This window comes from Aptenodytes patagonicus, chromosome 18, assembly GCF_965638725.1.
Source record: "Aptenodytes patagonicus chromosome 18, bAptPat1.pri.cur, whole genome shotgun sequence".
NCBI classification, from domain to species: Eukaryota; Metazoa; Chordata; class Aves; order Sphenisciformes; family Spheniscidae; genus Aptenodytes; species Aptenodytes patagonicus.
The window spans coordinates 7,754,284-7,773,788 of NC_134966.1; the positions used below are offsets into that span (position 1 = coordinate 7,754,284).

The window sequence follows — 19,505 nt, forward strand, 5'->3', positions numbered from 1 at the left end:
TCAACACTGTGCACTTGCTGTCTGCCCTCCGGCAGGTAGGAGAGACTGGAGCTACTGGGCGATCCCGACAAGCGAATGCCACAGGACAAGGGGAGGTAGATTTGTTCCTCTCCACCCCCTTGGCAAGGGGTGGAAAAAACACAGTATGTTGTTATGTTTTTCTTCTTCTGCACATTTCTCAAAGCATTGGCTAAGTATTTATTTTAAACTTCCCGATCTCTGTGAGGGGCACAATTCTAGTCACTAGCCCTCCAACAGATATAAAAACTAAGCACGCGCTCGAGTTACAAGCAAGCAACTTACTACCACGTAGTACAAGAAAGAATGAAATGAGCATCTCTGAATGAAATATCCAGTTGCTTCAGCAGCTTCCAGAAGGTGCTGAAATCCTTTGACATTTCCAAGACTCTTTCACACTTTTCAAACAAGCTTGTCACAGTTTCTCGGAGCATTATGAATCTGGTGAAACTGCGTATTCTGCAACTCTAGTTTCACTGAAGCTTTAGCCAGGTCTTGCTTCAGCTTGGCTGTCTCTGGTGTTCTGGTCAACTAGGAAATTGCATTATCTCATTCTAATTAAATCAGCTTTTCATCTTCAGCTGGAGTTTTCTTTGGGTTTTGGTTGTGCCTGTCTCCGTCGCGCTGCTGTGAGTGATGAAGGCATTAGCACACTCCACTCCAGAGGGGCTGCATTAAGCCTTGCGCAGAACGGTTGCTGTGCCCGAGAGCGTGGTGCTCGCTGATGGAATTGCTGGAGATGTGAGGCCAAGCTGTGATAAGTAAGAATTAGGGGTGTCTGGTGATGCTGTGAGTCGCGTTTCCTTCTGCTGCTCATTTGATGCACTTGTCCACGTCTCATCGTAGCACGGCCATGCTCCGTTCCTGCTATTGCTCCCCCCGGCATCATGGCCTGCACTGTGCCTCCATGTCCTTCCAGCGCGTTTCCCAGGTTTACCGAAAGGCAGAGTCTCCCCTTCACCATCTGAGCAGCGGCAAATAAAACCAGCCCACCAGAGGCTATGCTATGCTGTGCTAACGGGCCTGACTGGCGCTGCTGTGCGTGCCATAAATACTGCAGAATATTATATTTTATTTTGGCCAAGCTTTCTTTTTTGCCCCTAGAAGAACCCCACCCAGGAACGCTGCAGGTTTGCTTGCAAGCGCTTTGGCTGCAAGCCCTGCTTCTTGGCCAGCCGCTGCCAGAGGCTGGGGTGCACCAAAGCTGCCAGTGAATTGGAGCGGAAGAGGACGTTGCTGTCCCTCCCGTCCCACCCGCATCTCCAGCGTGGTCTGCGTGGCCATGCCAGCAGCTGAGGCCGTGCATGGCCGTGGCTATGCGGGCCATTGTGGCCGGCAGCCCCCAGCCCTGGGGACTGCAGCACCGCACGCAGGCAGGGGTAGGCAGGCAGGCAGGGAGCACAGCCAGGGCTGAGCAGACACGGTGCGTGGAGCGTGCCAGATTTGTCCGTCTGGATTTGTCCGTCTGGGTGTTCTTGGAGGCGCTCGATGACCCGTGTGGATCGGGTGTCAGGCCTGGAATAGCCCCGCCAGAGCAGGGAGCCTGTCTACAGGTTTAGCGGGGATATTTATAAACCCCTGGTTTTGTGGCTGTTTGCGAGCAGAGCGTGTCCTCTCTAAGCTCGCTGCGTCCCTTTGTCCGTGTGTGCAGCGGGACAGTACTCAGCATGGTCCCAGTGCAGGGATAGAGGACGTTTCCCTCCCGAGCTCGGTTTCTCTGCTGGGACTGACGGTGACAGCCCGCCTGGCTGCAGGAGAGACCGAATTGCTTTCCTTTCCCGCTGCATTTTTGACAGGGGTTTGCTAGCCCTGCCTCCATCCCGCACTGCCCTTCCTCCTCTGTCCCCTTCCTGCTGGGAACTTGTGCTGGGGTGCGAGGCTGGATTCCCATGGGAAGGCCGCAGCAGCTCTGTGTGCAAGGCAGAGAAATTCCCCCATATCGATGTTGGCACAAGAGACAGGCACCAGATTAAATTAACTCCCAGGGCTTTCAAGGTATTTTTTTCCCCAGTGACAACTCCTGAGGAACATGCTCAGTAATAGCTCAGCAATAGCTCAGCATCCCCTGCATCAGGCTGGACGAGCGGGAGCGGTGGGTCTCCCTCCTTCTGCAGGCTCCTGGCCACCAGCGCTTTAACCCTCTGCTCACAGACGTTTGCAAGGAGCCCCCACACAGCAGCAGCCCTGCATGGAGCAGGAGAAACAGGGAGGCCATCCAGCGGGGAGGTGACAGCCATAGCCAAGTTAAAGCAGTGCCGACGGTTATCTCCCTGGCTGATGTCAGGTGGGCTGAGATTTTCCACATGCCTTGGAGCCGGGCAGCGGGATGAGGACAGGCAGATAGGGACGCGGTGCTGACTTCCCCGATAGCGTGAGAATGCCGTTGAGCAGCCGGTGATCAGACGGGAGCTGGTGGGTGTCAGTGATGTGGCAGCGTCTGTGCACGCTCCCGGGCTGCCGCAGCCCCAAATGGTACCCGAGCCGAACAGGGTTGTGGTTTATGGGCTGGGTAAGGGTGGCCGAGGAGGGGATGAGCTCTTCCTCCAGCTAGGATCATCATCGCAGACTAGGGGTAGGTTCCTGGAGGGTGTAATTCAGAAATAAATTGATGTGTGTTATTTTCCTTTGGTTCATTAGGGGGGGAAATACGAGCAAAGCCCAGGGGCGAGGGCTCCTCAGGACCTCTGGCACTTGCTTGGCCAAGCATTGCCCCCGCCTCTGGACAGTCTGTCTGTAAGACGGGCCCAGGCTGGATGCATAGTTCATCCAGAGGATTTTGAGAACTACGGATAAAAAGTGTGAAGAAAGTGCAAAATTTTTCTTATTCTCTTAGAAAGCCAAGAACCACCTTTCATTTAGCACTTAAGCTCTTCAGCGCGTTTTGGAAAAGACTTTTAAAGATACCTGGGTGCCTGATTCCCAGGGTTACCTGTACAAATACTGACCTCTGTAACTGAACATTTGTGTAGGCAAATGTCACAGGCACCAAGAGACGTGCCTGTTCTGCTCCTCGGTGCAATGGTCATCTTCCCTACTTCTCTTTCCACGGGGGATCTCCAGCCTATTTGCATAGGAATAATCCTGTTTCTTGGGTGTATGGGTGGTGTGGAGCCGCGACAGCCCATTGCCCGGGGAAGGTAACTCAGCGGTGGCAGCCCGGGTGGATCTGGCTCAGGCGGTTGCTGCAGCGGGCTGCCGTCCTTCGGGCAGGAGGAGCTGAGGTGGACGGTCTCTCCCAGTGGTGCTTGAGGCTTAGATCCATGTGGCTGCAGTTCAGGGACTGTAGCAAGACCATTCAGACCTGTCAGCTGGAGCTGTGAGCACAGACAGGATGTTTTCAGGGGCTCGGCAGCGCTGGTGATCGGCGGGTGGGAGATGTCTCGGAGTGGTTCACCCCAGCTGCGGTGGAGAGTGGGGAGGTGGGAGGCTGACGGCAGCCGTGCACGGACAAAGTGATGGAGCGCAATGTGCCGTGGCAGGAGGGACGGCAGGTCTTCCCTGTCCTCTGCGGGAGGACTCCCCAGGGCCTGGCACGAGCCTTCCTCCTCCCCATCCCACAATGCCCGCTCCCCTGGGGCCGGTACCTGCGCTGCTGATCACATCCGCAGCTCCGGGACGCGGGCACGGCCTGTCACCTGCTCTCAGCGTGGGATCTGCGATGCTGGATGACACGGCAGAAACGTGCGGTATTGAGGCCACGCTCAGCGCTGGGGGCAGGGGGATGGGAGCTCATTAGCGGGACCGTGTCTCTTTTAATCAGGAGGCGGGTGATGCTTCTCCTTGGGTCTGGGGACGAGGTGAGTGATGGAAGTCGCTGCAGGGACGCGCCCTGAGTGGGGAGAGAGGATGGGGCTAGTGATGTTTGAAAGGTGTCCATACCAGGGAGAGGAAGGTGGTATTTAGGGTGCCCTAGCAGGGGTGAGGTGTTGCAGAGCAGACAAATCAAGAAGATGACCGGGGAAAGCCCCCTGGGGGGAAGCCCCCGAGCAATGCCCAGCCTTGGAGCTTGCAAAAGCAGGCGGCACAGCCCTCCATCGGAGCAATACCAGCTGCCGTGGGGAGGGGGGGGGATGCCGTGATCTCCTCCAGCTCTGACTGTCTGATACTGAAATGTGACTTGTAGTGCAAAAAAACTACATTTCCCAGTTTCCCTTGCAGCCCAGGGGAATAAGCAATTGGAAGATTTAAATAGACCAGGCCAGAAGCAACCAACCTTTGGCACAAAGCTTTTCCCTCCTCTTCTTCCAATCTATTGGCTGTTTAACCTTTTTCCCTGGCACTGGAGTGGCTGCCAAGCCTGGCATTAATTTTCCTTCCAAGCTTGCTAGGCCCATGAAGTAAACAGCCATGTGCATTCCTTACTCTATATTTAACAGCTGCAGTCTGTGCTGGGGGCAACTGCAACAGAGGGGAACCTTTGTGGCTTCCCAAATTCACAGCTCATGAGGGTGGGAGTGGGGGAAGCTTTCTGCAGGGGGAGGAGGGATTTTTCTCCTTCCCGGTATTTGCAAAGCAGGTTGCGTTAAGAGACTGCAATGCCAGCATCCCAGCCACGGTCCAGGGCAAGAGACAGGAACAATGTCCTCAACAGGGCTGAGTTCCTCTCCCTGAATCAGCCCTTGAAGGGGAACCAGGAGAGCAGGAGCTCCGGCAGAAAGCAGAGCAGCCAGGCCGGGGCAGCTGGTGCCCAGAACAGCAACCCCAAAGAGCGGAGGCAGTCGCAGCAGCTGCCCGAAGAGGACTGCATGCAGCTCAACCCTTCCTTCAAAGGAATCGCCTTCAACTCCCTGCTGGCCATCGATATCTGCATGTCCAAGAGGCTGGGAGTGTGTGCCAACAGAGCCTCCTCCTGGGGTGGTGCCCGCTCCATGATTAACCTCCTGGGGATAACGGGGCACGGGATCCCCTGGATTGCGGGCACCCTCATCTGCCTGGTGAAGAGCAGCACGCTGGCAGGCCAAGAGGTCCTCATGAACCTGCTGCTAGGTGAGTGGCAAACCTCCCTCCCTGCTGGGAAAGCCCGGCCCTGGTCACAAGGGACAGCGGCTCCGGGACTCCTCCTCTGACTGCTCCCAGCCACCGATGTGGTCAGGAAGCAGCGAGTGACCTTTAGGGTGAATACTGCGCTTATCGGCCGTCTCGGTCCTGGGTATCACGGGTGATGGATGTAGCAAAAAGTTGTCTAAGAGAGGTGGAGTAATCCTGGTATCTGGTGACACCCATGGAGTAGGGGCAGGTCCCTGGTCCTGCATGGGGCAGGGTTGTCCAGTCAGACCAAGGAAGTGTCTGTGATGTGCAGGTGGATACCAGCAACAATGCCTTTTACTTAATCTATGGTCATCTGCCTTGGTGGTTTGGTAGGTGGGGAAAACATAAAGATTTTAATTTTTGATATCTGGATGAATTCCTGAGGATATCCTTGAGAAAAAAAAGATTTCCATCCCCTTGTCACCTTCTTGAACAGACCCTGGCTCCACATCTCAGCCGCCGCATGATGGAGTCCTGTCTCCTTCCGTGCTGCGGTTTGATCTCGCATCCTCCTTCCCATGAGGACCTTTCTTGCTGCTGTCCCCATTTCCATGTGCTAATTTGACCCAGAGGCCGTGCAGACGGGCTGGGATCTCTCTGGCTCTCCTGCTAGTCCGTCCTTGTGCGGTGGTTGGTGTCCTTCTTTCTGGAGGTTGAGGCGTGTTAAAGGAGTTGTCTTCTGAGTTGAGCAGGGCCCATCCACCCCTGCAGACCTATGTCTCACCAGAGACCAGGCTGAGCTCTAGGCGTGACTTGCCTTAGATCCTGGCCCCAACCCACCCTGGCCCCGTCTACCTGAGGACCTTGCTCTTCTCTCTCTTCTGCCTTTCGCATGGGGCCCAGTTATCTTATTTTTCCTTGTGACTAGTTACTATCTCATCTGGCTGTGATCAGCCCTAGTGTTTCACCCTCCCCAGAAAAACAGCGATCGGAGCTCCCGCTTTTGATCAGTAAGAGAAATCAAAAACATTGGATTTAGGCCTTTGCTTCCTAGGGATTCTTTTGGGGGGACGTAGGGACCTTTTATTTCAGAGGCGCCTCAGGAAAGGGACCTCCTGTCTGCAGGGGCTGACTGTGATGCAATAAGGGCTCTGCATCATGGTCCCGCTTTTTTTTTCACAAGTTCATCCTTCGGAGAGGGCGAAGATTGCGCCGAACTGGCTTGAAAAGCACAGCGGTAGCTGCCTTTTCTCCCTTCTGCCTTTGAAAGAGACTGTCCTCGTGCTATGACATCTAATGAAGGGAGGCCATCACGGGGAAGAAGCCAGAATAGCATCGGCGTGATGCAGAGACCGCCGACGTCAGCAGTTCTTCCAGGGGCTCCTCGGTGCGCTGGGTCAACCTCTCACTGAGAAAAGAAGCTCCATTTAAAAGGGCGTGAGAATGAAATAGTAAGTGACCAACATCAACCGGCACAGTTGCCAGATGTCTCTTGACCCAAGAGCCTTTGATGGTTTTGGAGCCTGAAAACTGACCTCTTCAACTCCAAAATATTTGAGATCCTTATAAAGAGCTAATGCCACCTTTGGCTTAAAAACAGGAAAGGTTTTCTCGCTCTTCTGTTGCCGTGTGAGGAGGCCAAATGCAAAGCCACCTCCAGGTCGTGTTGAAACTTTGAGTATCAGGTGGTCGCTGGGAGGGCTCAGCCCTGCACCACTATCTGCATCTCCAGGTCTCCTGAGCTCAAATGTGGTGCCCAGGGACAGCTCGGGGGGTTTCTGAAGTCTTGCTTCCTTGCCTAGACACGCTACTCCCATCCCTCTTCTCTGCCTGCCAAGAAAGAAAATAGTTAAATTGTGTGAAGGACTAGTTCACAACGTGACTTAACGGCTCCATAGGTCTGGTAGCCTCCAAAGAGCTCCACTTTGCCCTCCGAGTAGACAACACTGACTGGTGGGCCCGACCAAGGTGCCCTGAGCCTCTCTTGTCAGAGCTTCCTCAGCAGGACTTGTGTCACCCCACAGAGCAGATCTCTGCTGTGAGTGTGGCCTTGGTTTGATATTTAAGATTGCAGTCAGGAACTCTGAGTAGCTGCTGCCGTAACACCTGCATTGCTGAGGGAGGAAGGAGTCTGGCTGGGGAGTGTGGGGCTGGCGGGCCTAGACAGATCCCGTGAGAAGTGGGGTCTCATGAGTAGATAGGAAGGGTATGGCATGACTGCTGCATCTGGCATCCTTGGTGCCTCTCGCTGCTCTTTTCCTGATCAAATCCATCAGGATGTGGTGTAAAGCCCTCCTGGGTAGAGACAGGTCAAAGGGAAGGGAACCTCCTGGTGCTTCCCTGGTCTCCTGGGAAGAGGGAAGCAGGGAAGTTGGGGTTGTCTACGGTACCCCTTCCTTACCTCCCCTGGCTCTCCTCCCTTCCCCCTGCTTGCTGAGAGTTTGATACATCAAGCAAAATTTCTGATGCAGTCTCTGGGCAGGGAGCCAGCCCATCATAGAGCACTTGTTTAGGATTTGCAATCAGGCTTTCAAGGCAAGGAGACAGGAGACTGCTGAAATGGGACCAGGAACCTGGCAGAAGCACCACTGCAGATGGAGGGGGGGCAGTTGCGCCTGAGGAGCTCTTGGCAGGAGCTTTGCCAACACATGTGGGAGCATTTCGGGTGAGGGGGTCTGACCCCGGGATGCTCCATCCATCCCAACTGCAGATGTTGATTAGCAACCCCAAGCAATGTTTTCCCTCCATGTTTGTCATCTGTGATGGAATTTATTGATTCTCCTCATCGTAATCTTTTCCAGCAAATGCCAAACAGCCAGAGAAGCATGCTCACAGCCTGTTACTGAAAAGATGGAAGAAATCAGATATCTGTGCCCACTATAATAATCCCTCTGCCAGCATGTGCTTTCAGGAAGACTATCTCAGCATTGCCAACCCTGGCTGTTGAAGAGTCAGGAAGAAAGTCCGCACCCCCCGGCCAAATCGAGAAAATCATAACTCAGGAAACCCCCCAGTTTTAGAGTTCATTTTACTTGTCTGCCGGTGTTGGAACGTTTAGGACCGTTCAAGCTTTTCTCTGCAACCACAAGGATTTCATGAAAACTGAGGTGCTTAGAAAATCATTTGAACCTTGCAATCGCACCTTCAGGGGGAAGACAGATATAAAACTTTCACCAAAATTCCCAGATCTGCTTCAGAACCAGACAGAAACTCCACTAAACCCTGGGGGAAGCAGTACCTCGGTTTCTGGTTCTGATCCATCTGGTGAGGATGCAGATCCAAATTTAGTGATTCATTGACTGCAAAGCCAGCAAAGAACATTTGGATCATTGATCTAACCCACGGCAAAATACAGGCTGTAGCACATCCCTTAATTTATTTCTGTTCAATTTGTTAAGGGAAAAAACCCAAACACTCGGTCTGATGTGCAATTACAAGTGAGGGTGAACTTGTCAGAACCATTTCTATATTACTGCAGTGGTAGGTAGTCTCACAAGCGCCTTGCTTTTAGTTTGACTCTTCTCTTCCCTTCATTGCGTCTGCATACCCTTGTCTCTTCAGATGAATAGCTCTTTTAGCCAATATCTCTTCTGCCTTTCAATATTTTGGATAGTGCTCAAGTCATTTCTTCACCTTCTATTTATTAAGCTAAACTGATTGATCTCATTAGACTCATGGTCTTTCCAGGTCCAGGCACCTTCTTACTCCGATGCAGATGGGATATGGTCATCTACCCAAAGTGGTTGCTCCGGTGAAGTCCACCTATTGTGTTTAGAGCCAAATCACCACCTTGTTTAGTTATCTGCAGTCCAGCCATGTGCCTTTGCTGTCGGAAGGTATCTGCTTGGTTAACCCTTGCACATAAAATACGTATTTTTGTGCTCGGTTTGAAATACCAGCCATTAACTGGTTCTGCTTTGGTCATGGCTTTCTGAAATAGGTATTCAGACTAGGAGAAGAGAAAGCCCTGGTCTTCTCTTTGCCTGCTGTCTCAGTGACACAGGTCCCAGTCCTCATCCATCACCAGCTGGCTCTGCATCCCACTTCCGAGGGGCAGGTTGGCTCTTTGGTGCCGTCACTAAGCATTTATCACCATCAAGTAAAGCAGTGCCGCAGGGTGCGGACGTATCATCGCGAGCAGCGTGGCAGGCTGAGGATGGGTGGCTTGCCACAGGAGGAGGAAGGGAGGGGAGCCCAGGGTCACTCCTCCACTCGTGAAGGTCAGCAAGAAGGCAGTTCTTGCTCTCTCCAGCCTTCTCTCTGAATACTGACCTAGCTTTAGTCTGACTGGGAACCAAGCCATTATATACTGAGGCATAGTCCCCTGCAGAGCTGTGACTTTATCCTGAGCCATATATATATTTATTTAAAATATATAAAATCTATGTAGTCTCACAAGCGCCTTGCTTTTAGTTTGACTCTTCTCTTCCCTTCATTGCGTCTGCATACCCTTGTCTCTTCAGATGAATAGCTCTTTTAGCCAATATCTCTTCTGCCTTTCAATATTTTGGATAGTGCTCAAGTCATTTCTTCACCTTCTATTTATTAAGCTAAACTGATTGATCTCATTAGACTCATGGTCTTTCCAGGTCCAGGCACCTTCTTACTCCGATTATCTTATTAAATAATAAGATAATAATATCTTATTATTTAAAATATATATATATATTTATAAATACTTATATATGGCCAGGACTCTGCAGTCCCACCCCGGCAGCTTCCAAACAAGACCAGACTGGCAGGAAAGTGGTGGGTTAGGAAGGAAAGAGAGCGGGAAATGCCTTCACCAGGCCCCTCGAGACCCCGCTGACCCTGCTCTAACAATACGGAGGTGCTTCACGTATTGTCATGCTCTGCTTTGGAGTCCATGTGGTGAAAATCCAGATAGTACAGCCCGTTGCCGGTAAAGGTCACCGGGTAGATTAAATGCCCAGGCAGTACAGACAAGCTCATCCTGTCGAGCCTCAGGGCTCGGCAGCCCAGACCCAGCAAAGAGGCCGGGGAGTTGCACGGCAGATGGATCAGTCCGTATGCAGCAGAGCTTGCTAAGCCGAGAGCCCCAGAGATGGTTTGGAGCCAGATGTGTCTATTTTTTCCTCTTTCATTTTCCCACTGTGAGGCTGGGGATTTTCTGAGCTAGACAGGGCAGATGATGTTTCTGCAGGGAAGGGGAGAGCAGCTCGGGAGCTGCCGCCCTGCATGAACCATCCCCTTCTTGTGAAACCTGGCACGTGGAGGAGGTTCAGCCCCTGTCCTGTTCCCTTTCCAGCCCTGCCAGTGCCCAGTGAGACCTCAGCAAGTTTGCAGCACATCTGCCCAGCAAGGTGGAAACATTTAAATGTCAAGTAACCCAACATGACTGACCCATGGTGGGTGCCAGGCAGAGGGAACAACACAGATGCCCACTCCCTGCATCCAGCATCTAGACACAGGTCCAGCCTGGCATTAAATATTCCTCTTCATCACATCAGGCTGCTAATCTGCCTCTTGGTGTCCTGCCCAGATGCAGCAGTTAAAGTCCCTGGTCCTTTGGTGGGTGCAGTCCTCACCCGTCATCCCTTCACAGCTAATGAGCTCAGGCATCTCTGAACAGCAAGCGATGCCCAGCTCTCCCGGCTTCCCTGCCCCCCTTCCCTTCCTCGCCTGCTTCCTCTATAGCAAATGTATACTGTTCACTGCAGGGCAGGCTTGCAAGTCTGCAGTGTCCCTTCAGATAAAGGACAGTCAGTGACAGGCTGGGACCCATCTGACTGTGGCTGGAGCAGGCGGTGGGGGGGTATTTCCAAGGACCTGCATAGGGTCTGATCAGCCCCTTGGTACCGGGCAGCATCGAGGAGCTCGGGTCCTGGCCGGCTGCTTGGTGCTGAGGGTGCTGCGAGCCCTGCAGCCATCAGCGTGCAGCCCCTGGGGAAACTGCAGTAAGCTGAAATCCAACCCTCACGCAGAGCGAGCAGGCAAAATGTTCCAGAGCCTGAATGCAGAGTGAAAGAGAAAAGAAGTGCGAGGGCTGTTGAATGGGAAGAGGGGGAATAAACATGGGAAATGAGTCATCCTTATGTCTGTCACTCCGGGAACAGCTTCCCAGTGCCCCTGCCTGGAGCTCAAAGGGGACAGTAGCTGTTTCACTCAGGCAGAGCCAGCCCTGCCAGAGAAGCTGAGCCAGGCTCTGGCCCGAAGGGAGATCCTGAGAAATGGGTGAGTGTGTTTGCCTCTAACGCGCCTTGACAGGAGCAGTGGTTGGGAAGAGGAAGGTGGAAGAGCATTGGGCAGCGAGGTGAGTTGCTGGGAGGAGTGGTGGGCAGGGAGAGCTCATCGGGTATCCCGCTTTGGGCCAGGCTTGGTGGAGGATGGGGATGGGAGGGGGGAATCAGATGAACTGTCTCTTTTTCCTCCCCTTGGAAGAAAGCACCGTGTTTTCACCTGGAATGCAGACATACCCGATCCGGGTCTTTAACGTACCGTGAGATGTGGTGGTTGGAGGCTCTCTGAGCACCACAGAATCAGCCCCAATTTTTTTTTGCCAATTTGCCTTATTGAAGGCAGCGGGGTGTAAACACGAGCCTAAGCAGCACTGAGTCCGAGCGAGAAACCCAGCCTCTGTGGGCTGGGAGATGCTGTTGGTCATCAGCCCAAGGCAGTTTTCTTCCTCCAGCTCATCCCGTACGGTGCTGTCGTGCTTGTGTGTGTTGCAGCGCGAGGTTCTGGCATGCGCTGACGTTACCTGCACTGCTGCCATAGCGTACAGGGGCATCGCAAGCTGTCGGAGCCCTTCTGGGAGGCAGCTGAGCCGGCCCGGGCGGGCTGCTCAGCTCATTTTCCCCATCAGCATCAGCCCTTCTCTCTGCGCTCACCCTCTCGCCCGCATCTCGTCCCCAGGCCGTGCAGACCCCCAGCGAGGCAGCCCCGCTCAGTAATTGATGCTGAGATACAAATTGCCCATCTCCCAGGGGCACAGTATTTCCAAAGGGAGAACTCCAGGCAGCCTGTGTTTGCACTTGGGGCTGTCTCTAATCATCTAGGATATAGTGGGTCTATTTTTGGTTGTTGGGGGTTTTTTTTAATTAGTTGCACAATGCTGCTTTCCACCATTTTTTCACCTCCCCGTGGCCACTTACCCCACTCTGCTGCTTGTTCAGCCAAAAAATAACCTCCCCCCAAAACGCCGCAGCGTCTGATTCATTGGTTCTTCAATGTGTCATGCCATCTGTGCCTTTTGTCAGCTCTTACACCTAATAGTACCACATTTGGGGAAGAAAATGGAGTAGAGGGGCTCACTTCCAGAGGAGTGGAGCTCTTCCAGCTGCCACCGACTCCACCGGAGACAGGGTGAAGATGCTTTTGAAACCTGCATCTTTCCTTAATGTCAACTAGTCAAAGCTGCAAACAGCTCATTTTCCAGGTCAGGGAGCCTAATGCCTGAAGGAGATCTGGGAAGTTCAGAAGTGGTAGGATGGGGCATGTAAGTAAAAAAAAAAAAAGGAAAAAATATATTAATTCTAACTGTGGAGCAAAAGGAGCTGTTTCCTGGGAATGGTGACATTTGTCCAGGGTTCAGTCCTGAGGGAGGTTGGCTAATCTGGGAAATACAGGACCTTCAAAGCCAGCCTTGGCCCTACACGTGGCCTCGGCAGCTGTGGCGGGGAGCACATGCCATCTCAGCGGGGTTGGTGCGGCCTCCAGCACGGTGGGAGCCGGGTCAGAGCAGGCTGCAGGCTCTGAAGCCCAGGCAATGAGTTATTGCCAGCTTGTCTCTGCTTTAAAACGGTACTGGGGCTGGGCAGAGGGGGTTTTCCGATGCACATCTGCTCCCAAGCTTGGGTGCCTCCTGAGCTCACGGCAAGGGCTCGGTCTTCGTTCCTGGGCATTTACCTCCCCCTTTTCCTCTCCCCGCGTGCTCAGCCGTGGCGCTGGGAGGCTGAGTCCAGCACAAGCTGGACTCTCTTTCTGATCCCGATCTCACAGGCTGGGCTCTGGAGAGCTGCCCTGTCTCATCCAAGCAGTCCCATGTGCGTAAAGTCATGTGAATCATGGCTGCAGGAGCAGACGAGGCCAAGGGCTTTTTTGGCTTTCTCCGTTTTTCCTCCTCCCGGCCCCTAGCACTGCACCCAGGTTGTTTTTCAGCTGCGGTTTTGATAACGTGTTTATATAAACATCTCAGCTGGAATCTGCCTCCGTCCCTGGAGATGCTGCCTGGCTCTGACCTGGGGCAGGCGATACCCCCAAGGGTGCTCTCCCCATCCTCAGCCTCTTTCAGCCCCCCCTCTATAAGGGACGGCAGCAGAGATGGCACCTCGGGCGCTGGGACAGAAAGGACCTTATGGTGACAGGGGATGTCCAACTGTTTCGACTTACCTTAAATACCAGCTTTGGGGTTTGGCTTGGTTCTGCTGCAGTCATGCTTCAGGTTCGTCCTTGTGCCCTGCCTGCGCAGGGCTCGCCTCTCCACTCGCCTCTCCCCTCTTAATGGGCTCCTAACATTTGGTGGTAGGAGCAAGGCAGATAATTGTTTTCCTTTTTTTATTAATAGATATAAAATGTCTGCCTGGGGGGCTCACTTTCAGCTCATTTACTGTGCATCTGATGCCAGATGTTGGTTATTTACAATACCAAGGTGATCTCTGATGCTAAAATTGTCGCAGGCAGACAAGACTTGCTCTTTGGGTTTGCGCTTTAAGGAAGTTTTAGATGTTAATAGAGCTTTTTGCGATCGGATGGTTTTGCAGTGGAAATCTGAAAGATTGTTTCCCTTTACAGCCAGGTCAAAGGGGAAATTCTGGATCTTTTTCAGAAAAATGTGAAAGGAGCCATGGGCAAGAGCTAATCCTTCCTTTGCTCTTTTAAATCCAATGCCACCTGGATTTTAAATCCAATGCTACCTGGATCTGGGGGAAGGACATGATGAAAAAATGCTTAAAATTAAAATTTCTTGCTCCTTGCATCTCACCCCTCGGTCAGGTGGCACTCTGCCATCTCTGCTACGCCTCTGACAGCCCCGTCCATCTCCAGAGAGCAGCGTTGTGCGAGTGCAGGCTGGTAAATCAGCTGCAGGCTCCCTTCTGTGGTCTCTCCCGGGGCTATATTTCCTCCAGCCTTCAGTCATTTCGGCCTGAAGGATTTGCACGTCTCTGCGTTAGGGACAGGGGAAGGGCAGACCGAAGGTGATGATGCCGGTTTGCAGGTGTCTGGGGCTGTGCTGGCGGGTGCAAGGCTAAGGGGCTTCGGATGCAACCGCTTCGGTAGCCAGCAGGCACCTTTCCCAGTGCAGAGACACTCACCTGCAGCTGGACCCACCAAGGATGCCTATGAGAAAGTTAACCCCTTAGCTGCGTAATGCCGGCGCGGATGTGCCCAGCTGAGGAGGGAGGATTTGGTTTGGATTGAGCTGAAACAGAGGAGGGGAAAAAGCAAGCGAGCCGAAGTCCAAGCGGGTATGTAGGTCAAGGAATTGCAAGGGAATAGGGCCCGGGCCGAGGCTGCTGAGCAACGGCACCGTCTGCATCTGTTTCTGAAGGATGGGCCGTTGGCAGCGCTGTCGGCAGCAGTGCTGTGTGCTGATTCACTCTGGCAGCGTCTGGCCGCCGGCAGCGGCAGCAGCAGCAGGAGAGGGCAGGGGCACAGCGCGGCTCCCCGGGGCTTTGCAGGGGCTCTGCTGAGACCCAGAGCTGAGCGAGGGCGGTGGGACACCCCATGCCTCGGGGGCCAGGGCAGGGCAGGCTGCTGGGGCTGCTTCATAAAGAAGTTGCTTCATGGAAGGAACAGAAAGTGCAGGGGGAAGTGACAGAAAAAGCACCAGATGGAGGGATCTTTGGTTTTTTTTTCTTTTAACGGCAAATTAACCCCCAGTTTTAATGCTGTCATGCCTTCAGATCTTGAAATGTGGGCAAACGAGGCTTTCTGCTTTCTGTGCATCATTTGAAGAAAATCAAACCTAGCAGTACTGAAGGCCTATTTTATTCATCTTCTGAATGAAAGGATTATTAAAACAGCTCTTTGGCTTGTTCTCCATGCTCTGAACACCTCCATGCGCACAGGCCTGCATCCCTCAAGTTGCCCTGACATCGCCTTTGACCGGAAAAAAATCTTGTAAGTGCAAAATACTGATGGGCAATGGTGGACACCACACGTCGCTAAAGCACACAACGTTTGTGTGCTACTGATCTACGGGCGGGTTTGGTGGGCCATTGTCTGTAGTGGGTGTATTGAACACCATGGGAGACGCTGGGGATCCTTCGGGGTGCCCAGACTGGTTCCTGAGTCTTGGCTCGGCTCCTCAGCAACGCAATAAGCTGCTGACTTCAGCAGGAGCAGCTTGGGCCAGAGTCTTCTCTTGGCAGCGCTGGTGCATCATCTCTCTGCAATGAATGCCCGAGTCTGCGCTCCCAAGATTGCGTCCCAGAGCTTCGGCTCTCGCCCAGCTCTTGTCCAGGGTGAGACGGGACTGACGGGCAATGCCGACGATGAGCTCTGAAAATCGGCTCCTGAAACACTTTGCTAAATTGGGGCCGCAGGGGGTCACCGTGGTGGGGTGAGGAGCTGGGCTGGGGGTGATTTAGGAAGCCCAGCGTGAGCAGAGACCCGTAATGGCTGGCCAGCCCCAGCACTTCGTTGCCCTCGGCGGCTGCGAGCCGTGCTGACGGCATTCGGCCTTGACAGGAAACCGCGGTGAGTGGCTGCTCCAGGGCTCTGCAGCCTGTGTTTGAAATCCCCCTCTCCCTTTCTCCCCCCCCGGCCAGCCCCTTAAATTAATATCAACAAATCTTAAAGTGCAGAGAACTGCTCTGCTCAAACAGCATTAGGGTCCCCCGCCGCGGGCTGCAGCCCTCCCCCTGCTCTCTCCCCATCTGCCGGTCCCGTCGGGCGGGCTCTGTGCAGGGTCCCTGGCTGTCGTTGTCCTCCTAAGCCCATCACTACCACTACAGGGCCAGTGTCGCGACCAGCCTCCTTGCATCCCTCTGCCACCTGGAGCCTCACCACCTTGTTTCAGATGCCACCTACGAACCTTTCCTTCATGTCAGCCTCCTGCTTCTCGGTGTGTTTAAGCTGGAGTCCCACTGCTGCCTGTGTCGCCGTTCCAGCTGGTGCCCAGATCTTTTCCTCTGCCTCACCTCCCCTCCACAGCTCTGAGAGCTCAGGAGTGGCTCAGGCAGGACCTGGTGGACAGGAGGTCCAGGGAGGTCCTGCTGTCCGCTGTCCCCACGCAAGATGCCCTGCAGATGAGGAAGAAAAACAGCCCTCCCATAAGGAGAGAGTTTGGCCAGGATAAATATCAGCTCCCTCCCAAAGCGATGCCGAGGGCTGGCTGTGCAGAGGTGGCACGCTGTGGGAGGTGGGCGAGCAGAGCCGCCGTGACAACTCCTCGCTTCCCAGCTCCTGCCAGGTGCCAAGCAGGCAGGAGGAGCCGCCTGCCTCCGATGTGCCGTCTCATTTCCCGTCCCCGCCGCTGCCACGCTCCCATCCATCCTCCTGAAACCTTGTCAGCTCTCAAGGAACCGTCTTTATCAGGGCCTGGGAACCAGGCAACTAGCCCCTCGCATTCCTGCCGAGGAAGCAGGCTGTGCTCATGACGGTATATATTTCCTTGTCATTGCTGCGAGGAGCTGAAATCAGCACTCTGACTAATTAGGAGGGCTGGGGAAAAGCAGATGAGGGGATTAAAGAAAAATAAAATCGATGCTAGGAAATAGAAATGACAGTACCTGTTGGCTGGGGCAAAGGGGGTGGGATGAAGAGGAGGATGATGAAGACAAGTGCTGATGGGTTTCACTCCTGAAGCAGTTAGGGAAGAAAGGCCATTTGGTGTTGATACCTGCGACAGAAGCCCTTTTTCTTAATTGTATGGCTTTCCCCTTGGCTCACTGTCTCTTAATGCTCTTTTCTTAGTGAAATCTGCCAGTGCAGCGTGGTCCCACTGGCTGGGTCTGGGCAGGAGGGAGGTGGTGGGCTTGGGAGAGGACGAGGGATGACACCAGAAAGTGCTGTGGGTCATCTTTCCTCCCACCGACTGCTCACTGCAGCCTCGTCGCCCCACACAGAGCCATCCCAGGCAGGGATACGTCCTTGCTGCATGAGGCTTCTAAAGCATGGGGTGGAGGACACCCAGGCCGGTTGTTTGAGGGCCAAAAGAGTTTTAATTTTAGCTTTGCCAGTTGCTCTTTTCCTCCCCAGGCGGGTCGCTTGCCTCTGTGGTTTGGGTTTCTCCTCTGTGAGATGGTGATAATGGTACTTGCCTTCTCCATGGGCGAACTGGGAGGGTTAATTAACATTTGGGTGGTGATCTGAGGATGAGGGGGGTTGCATGCAGCTGAACTGTGGACACCTGGCTGGAACTGAACCCAAACCTTTATTTAAAGACAGCGACTATCCTTGAATGTTCTGCCTTGAAAATTGCACTTGACTCTGCTTCTGCCTCTGACCTTTCCCTCCTCGTCTCTCCTTTTGTAGCCCTGCTCCTGGACATCATGATTGTGGCTGGTTTGCAGAAGCTGGCCAAGCGGAAGGGCCCATATGACATCAACCCTGGCTTGTTGGACTACCTGACCATGGACACCTACGCGTTTCCAGCCGGGCACGCCAGCCGAGCAGCCATGCTCTCCAAGTTCTTCCTCAACCACCTGGTCTTGGCCATCCCTCTCCGGATCCTGCTGGTCCTCTGGGCCCTCTGCGTGGGCTTTTCCCGCGTCATGATCGGACGGCACCACATCACAGATGTCCTGTCTGGCTTTGTTTTTGGCTACTTACAGTTCAGGCTGGTGGAGTTGATATGGATGTCTTCCAACACGTGTCAGATGTTGATATCCATCTGGTGAACATGGGGGACTCGATGCCTTTCCACTGGAAACTAGCAGATACTTTAAGAGTCTCCCTCCCAGTATTTTCTACATGTTGTTTGTTGGAAGCAGTTGTAACTTCCATGAGTAGTGGCGTTTTTTAATGTTGCTTCCCCACCTCGAAAAAAAAAAATGTTTCTTGCAATGGATTGGGTTTTAGCAATCAAAGGCCGTACTTGTGTTTTGGCCATATTCTCAAACTGTGTTTGGACAGCAACCTAATTAAGCTTTACGGGTGAGAGAAATGAGCTACATGTCTGCCTAGTTTGGGGGGTTCACACTGGCACCTTGATATGTCCTCAGGATGGGCAGCACCTGAGAGCTTCCTGAGAACACGTTCGTTAACTTTTTTGAGGCTAAATGATTTTGGCCACAGTGCTTTTTCTTTTTGTAAGCCCAGCAGTTGTGTCTTGTACAGAGTCAGGACACTGCCGGCACTTCACAGATAATAAATAATCATAAAAATCCTGCCCTGTTTGGTTCTTATCATGAGGGAAGGGACAAAAGCCAGTTCAGTGTAGTTTTGAGATACGTGTTCAGCTTGGGGCAGGTCCTGCAATCTTGCTGACCGAGGGGATGCAAACGATCACTTAAATGGTTTGCTTTGGATGGGGTGGACCTAGATGGGTACTCAGGCCGCTGAAGGTGGCATGCTGAAGCCGGCCTTTCATCTGCTGTTCGAAAATCTGCTCTGTGAGGGGGTGTGTGGTGTTTTTGGTCTGGTAAAGGACAAATACAAGTTGCCCATTTTCATCCTAGTAGGGAGTAATTGAATAGGCAATGTGCTGGATCATGGTGATTTTGCAAAGCAGGTCTAGATACACAGCAAAGAGTCTTTTTCTATCTCTTCACGGCCATGATTTTATAATTATGCCAAATGGTGCTGTAGATGGGAATTTCCAAGGTAAGTCTCTTACAGCATTGACTGCTTTCTGGTACACCCAGCAGTGTTGGAGAGCTAGAGGGCAGGGAGGCAGGACTGCCCGTACCCCTGCCTCTGCTCCCTTGGCTGTAACCTTACAGAGGGAAATACTGAACGTTTCTGTCTCACCTCGTATGAAATGAGGAGAGTGCTCCTGACCTTCCTTGATTGCAAAGCTGAGCTAATTGATGTTTGTGAACCGGTCTGAGATTACTGAATATAGAGTTTGATGCCCAGACATGGTGCCGTTGCTTCCCATTATTGACAAGCAGCCCCCTTGAAACCTGGCTGATCTTTACCCGGGTGATGGCCATGCTCAATGTGGTGTCCCTGAAACGGATCACCCCTCACAGCTGTCTAAGAAAATCCCATATTTTGCACAGAACGTTCCAGTTCTCTGTGGTTTCTCTGTCTTTAGAAGAGAGTTTGATGTTTGGCGGGTGATGGACACTACCAGACTCAGCACCCTCCCTGGTTGGATGCATCCTGCAGAATGAAGGGATCCCATCATTCCTGTCCTCCTGTCTATCCCAAGTGAGCAAAATGCACCTGGCTTGCAAGGCCAGGGAGCAACCAGCCAGGTCTTGTACTCTCATCTATCCCTGCATGTTGGGGAGCCTCTTCCTACAGGGGCTGCTGGTGAGAAGGAGAAGACATTCAGATAATGACTGTTGCAAGCTGCTAACATTTGTTGCTCTTTGATAATTAATATGAAAAGATGCTAAACGGAAAATCTATCCCTGGCACGTGTTTCCAGCTGGGATGTCAGT

At 53.0% G+C, this 19,505-nt stretch overlaps 1 protein-coding gene across 3 annotated transcripts; it reads left to right on the forward strand.

The window, feature by feature from the left end:
- The first annotated feature begins 4,388 nt into the window (after positions 1–4,388).
- Positions 4,389–18,281, forward strand: PLPP7 (phospholipid phosphatase 7 (inactive)). 3 transcript variants are annotated; one of them, XR_012996770.1, is made up of 3 exons: positions 4,389–5,004; positions 14,853–15,069; positions 17,428–17,444. XR_012996770.1 is itself a non-coding variant. In XM_076355495.1 (3 exons), the coding sequence occupies exons 1-3, from the start codon at positions 4,554–4,556 to the stop codon at positions 17,492–17,494; spliced, it is 570 nt and encodes a 189-aa protein (XP_076211610.1). In that variant the 5' UTR covers positions 4,389–4,553; the 3' UTR covers positions 17,495–17,583. The 3 variants fall into 3 exon arrangements, 2 of the variants coding, with proteins under 2 accessions (XP_076211610.1, XP_076211609.1); XM_076355495.1 differs by having other exon boundaries at positions 15,018–15,069; positions 17,428–17,583; XM_076355494.1 differs by lacking the exon at positions 14,853–15,069 and having other exon boundaries at positions 17,428–18,281.
- Positions 18,282–19,505: the final 1,224 nt, after the last annotated feature.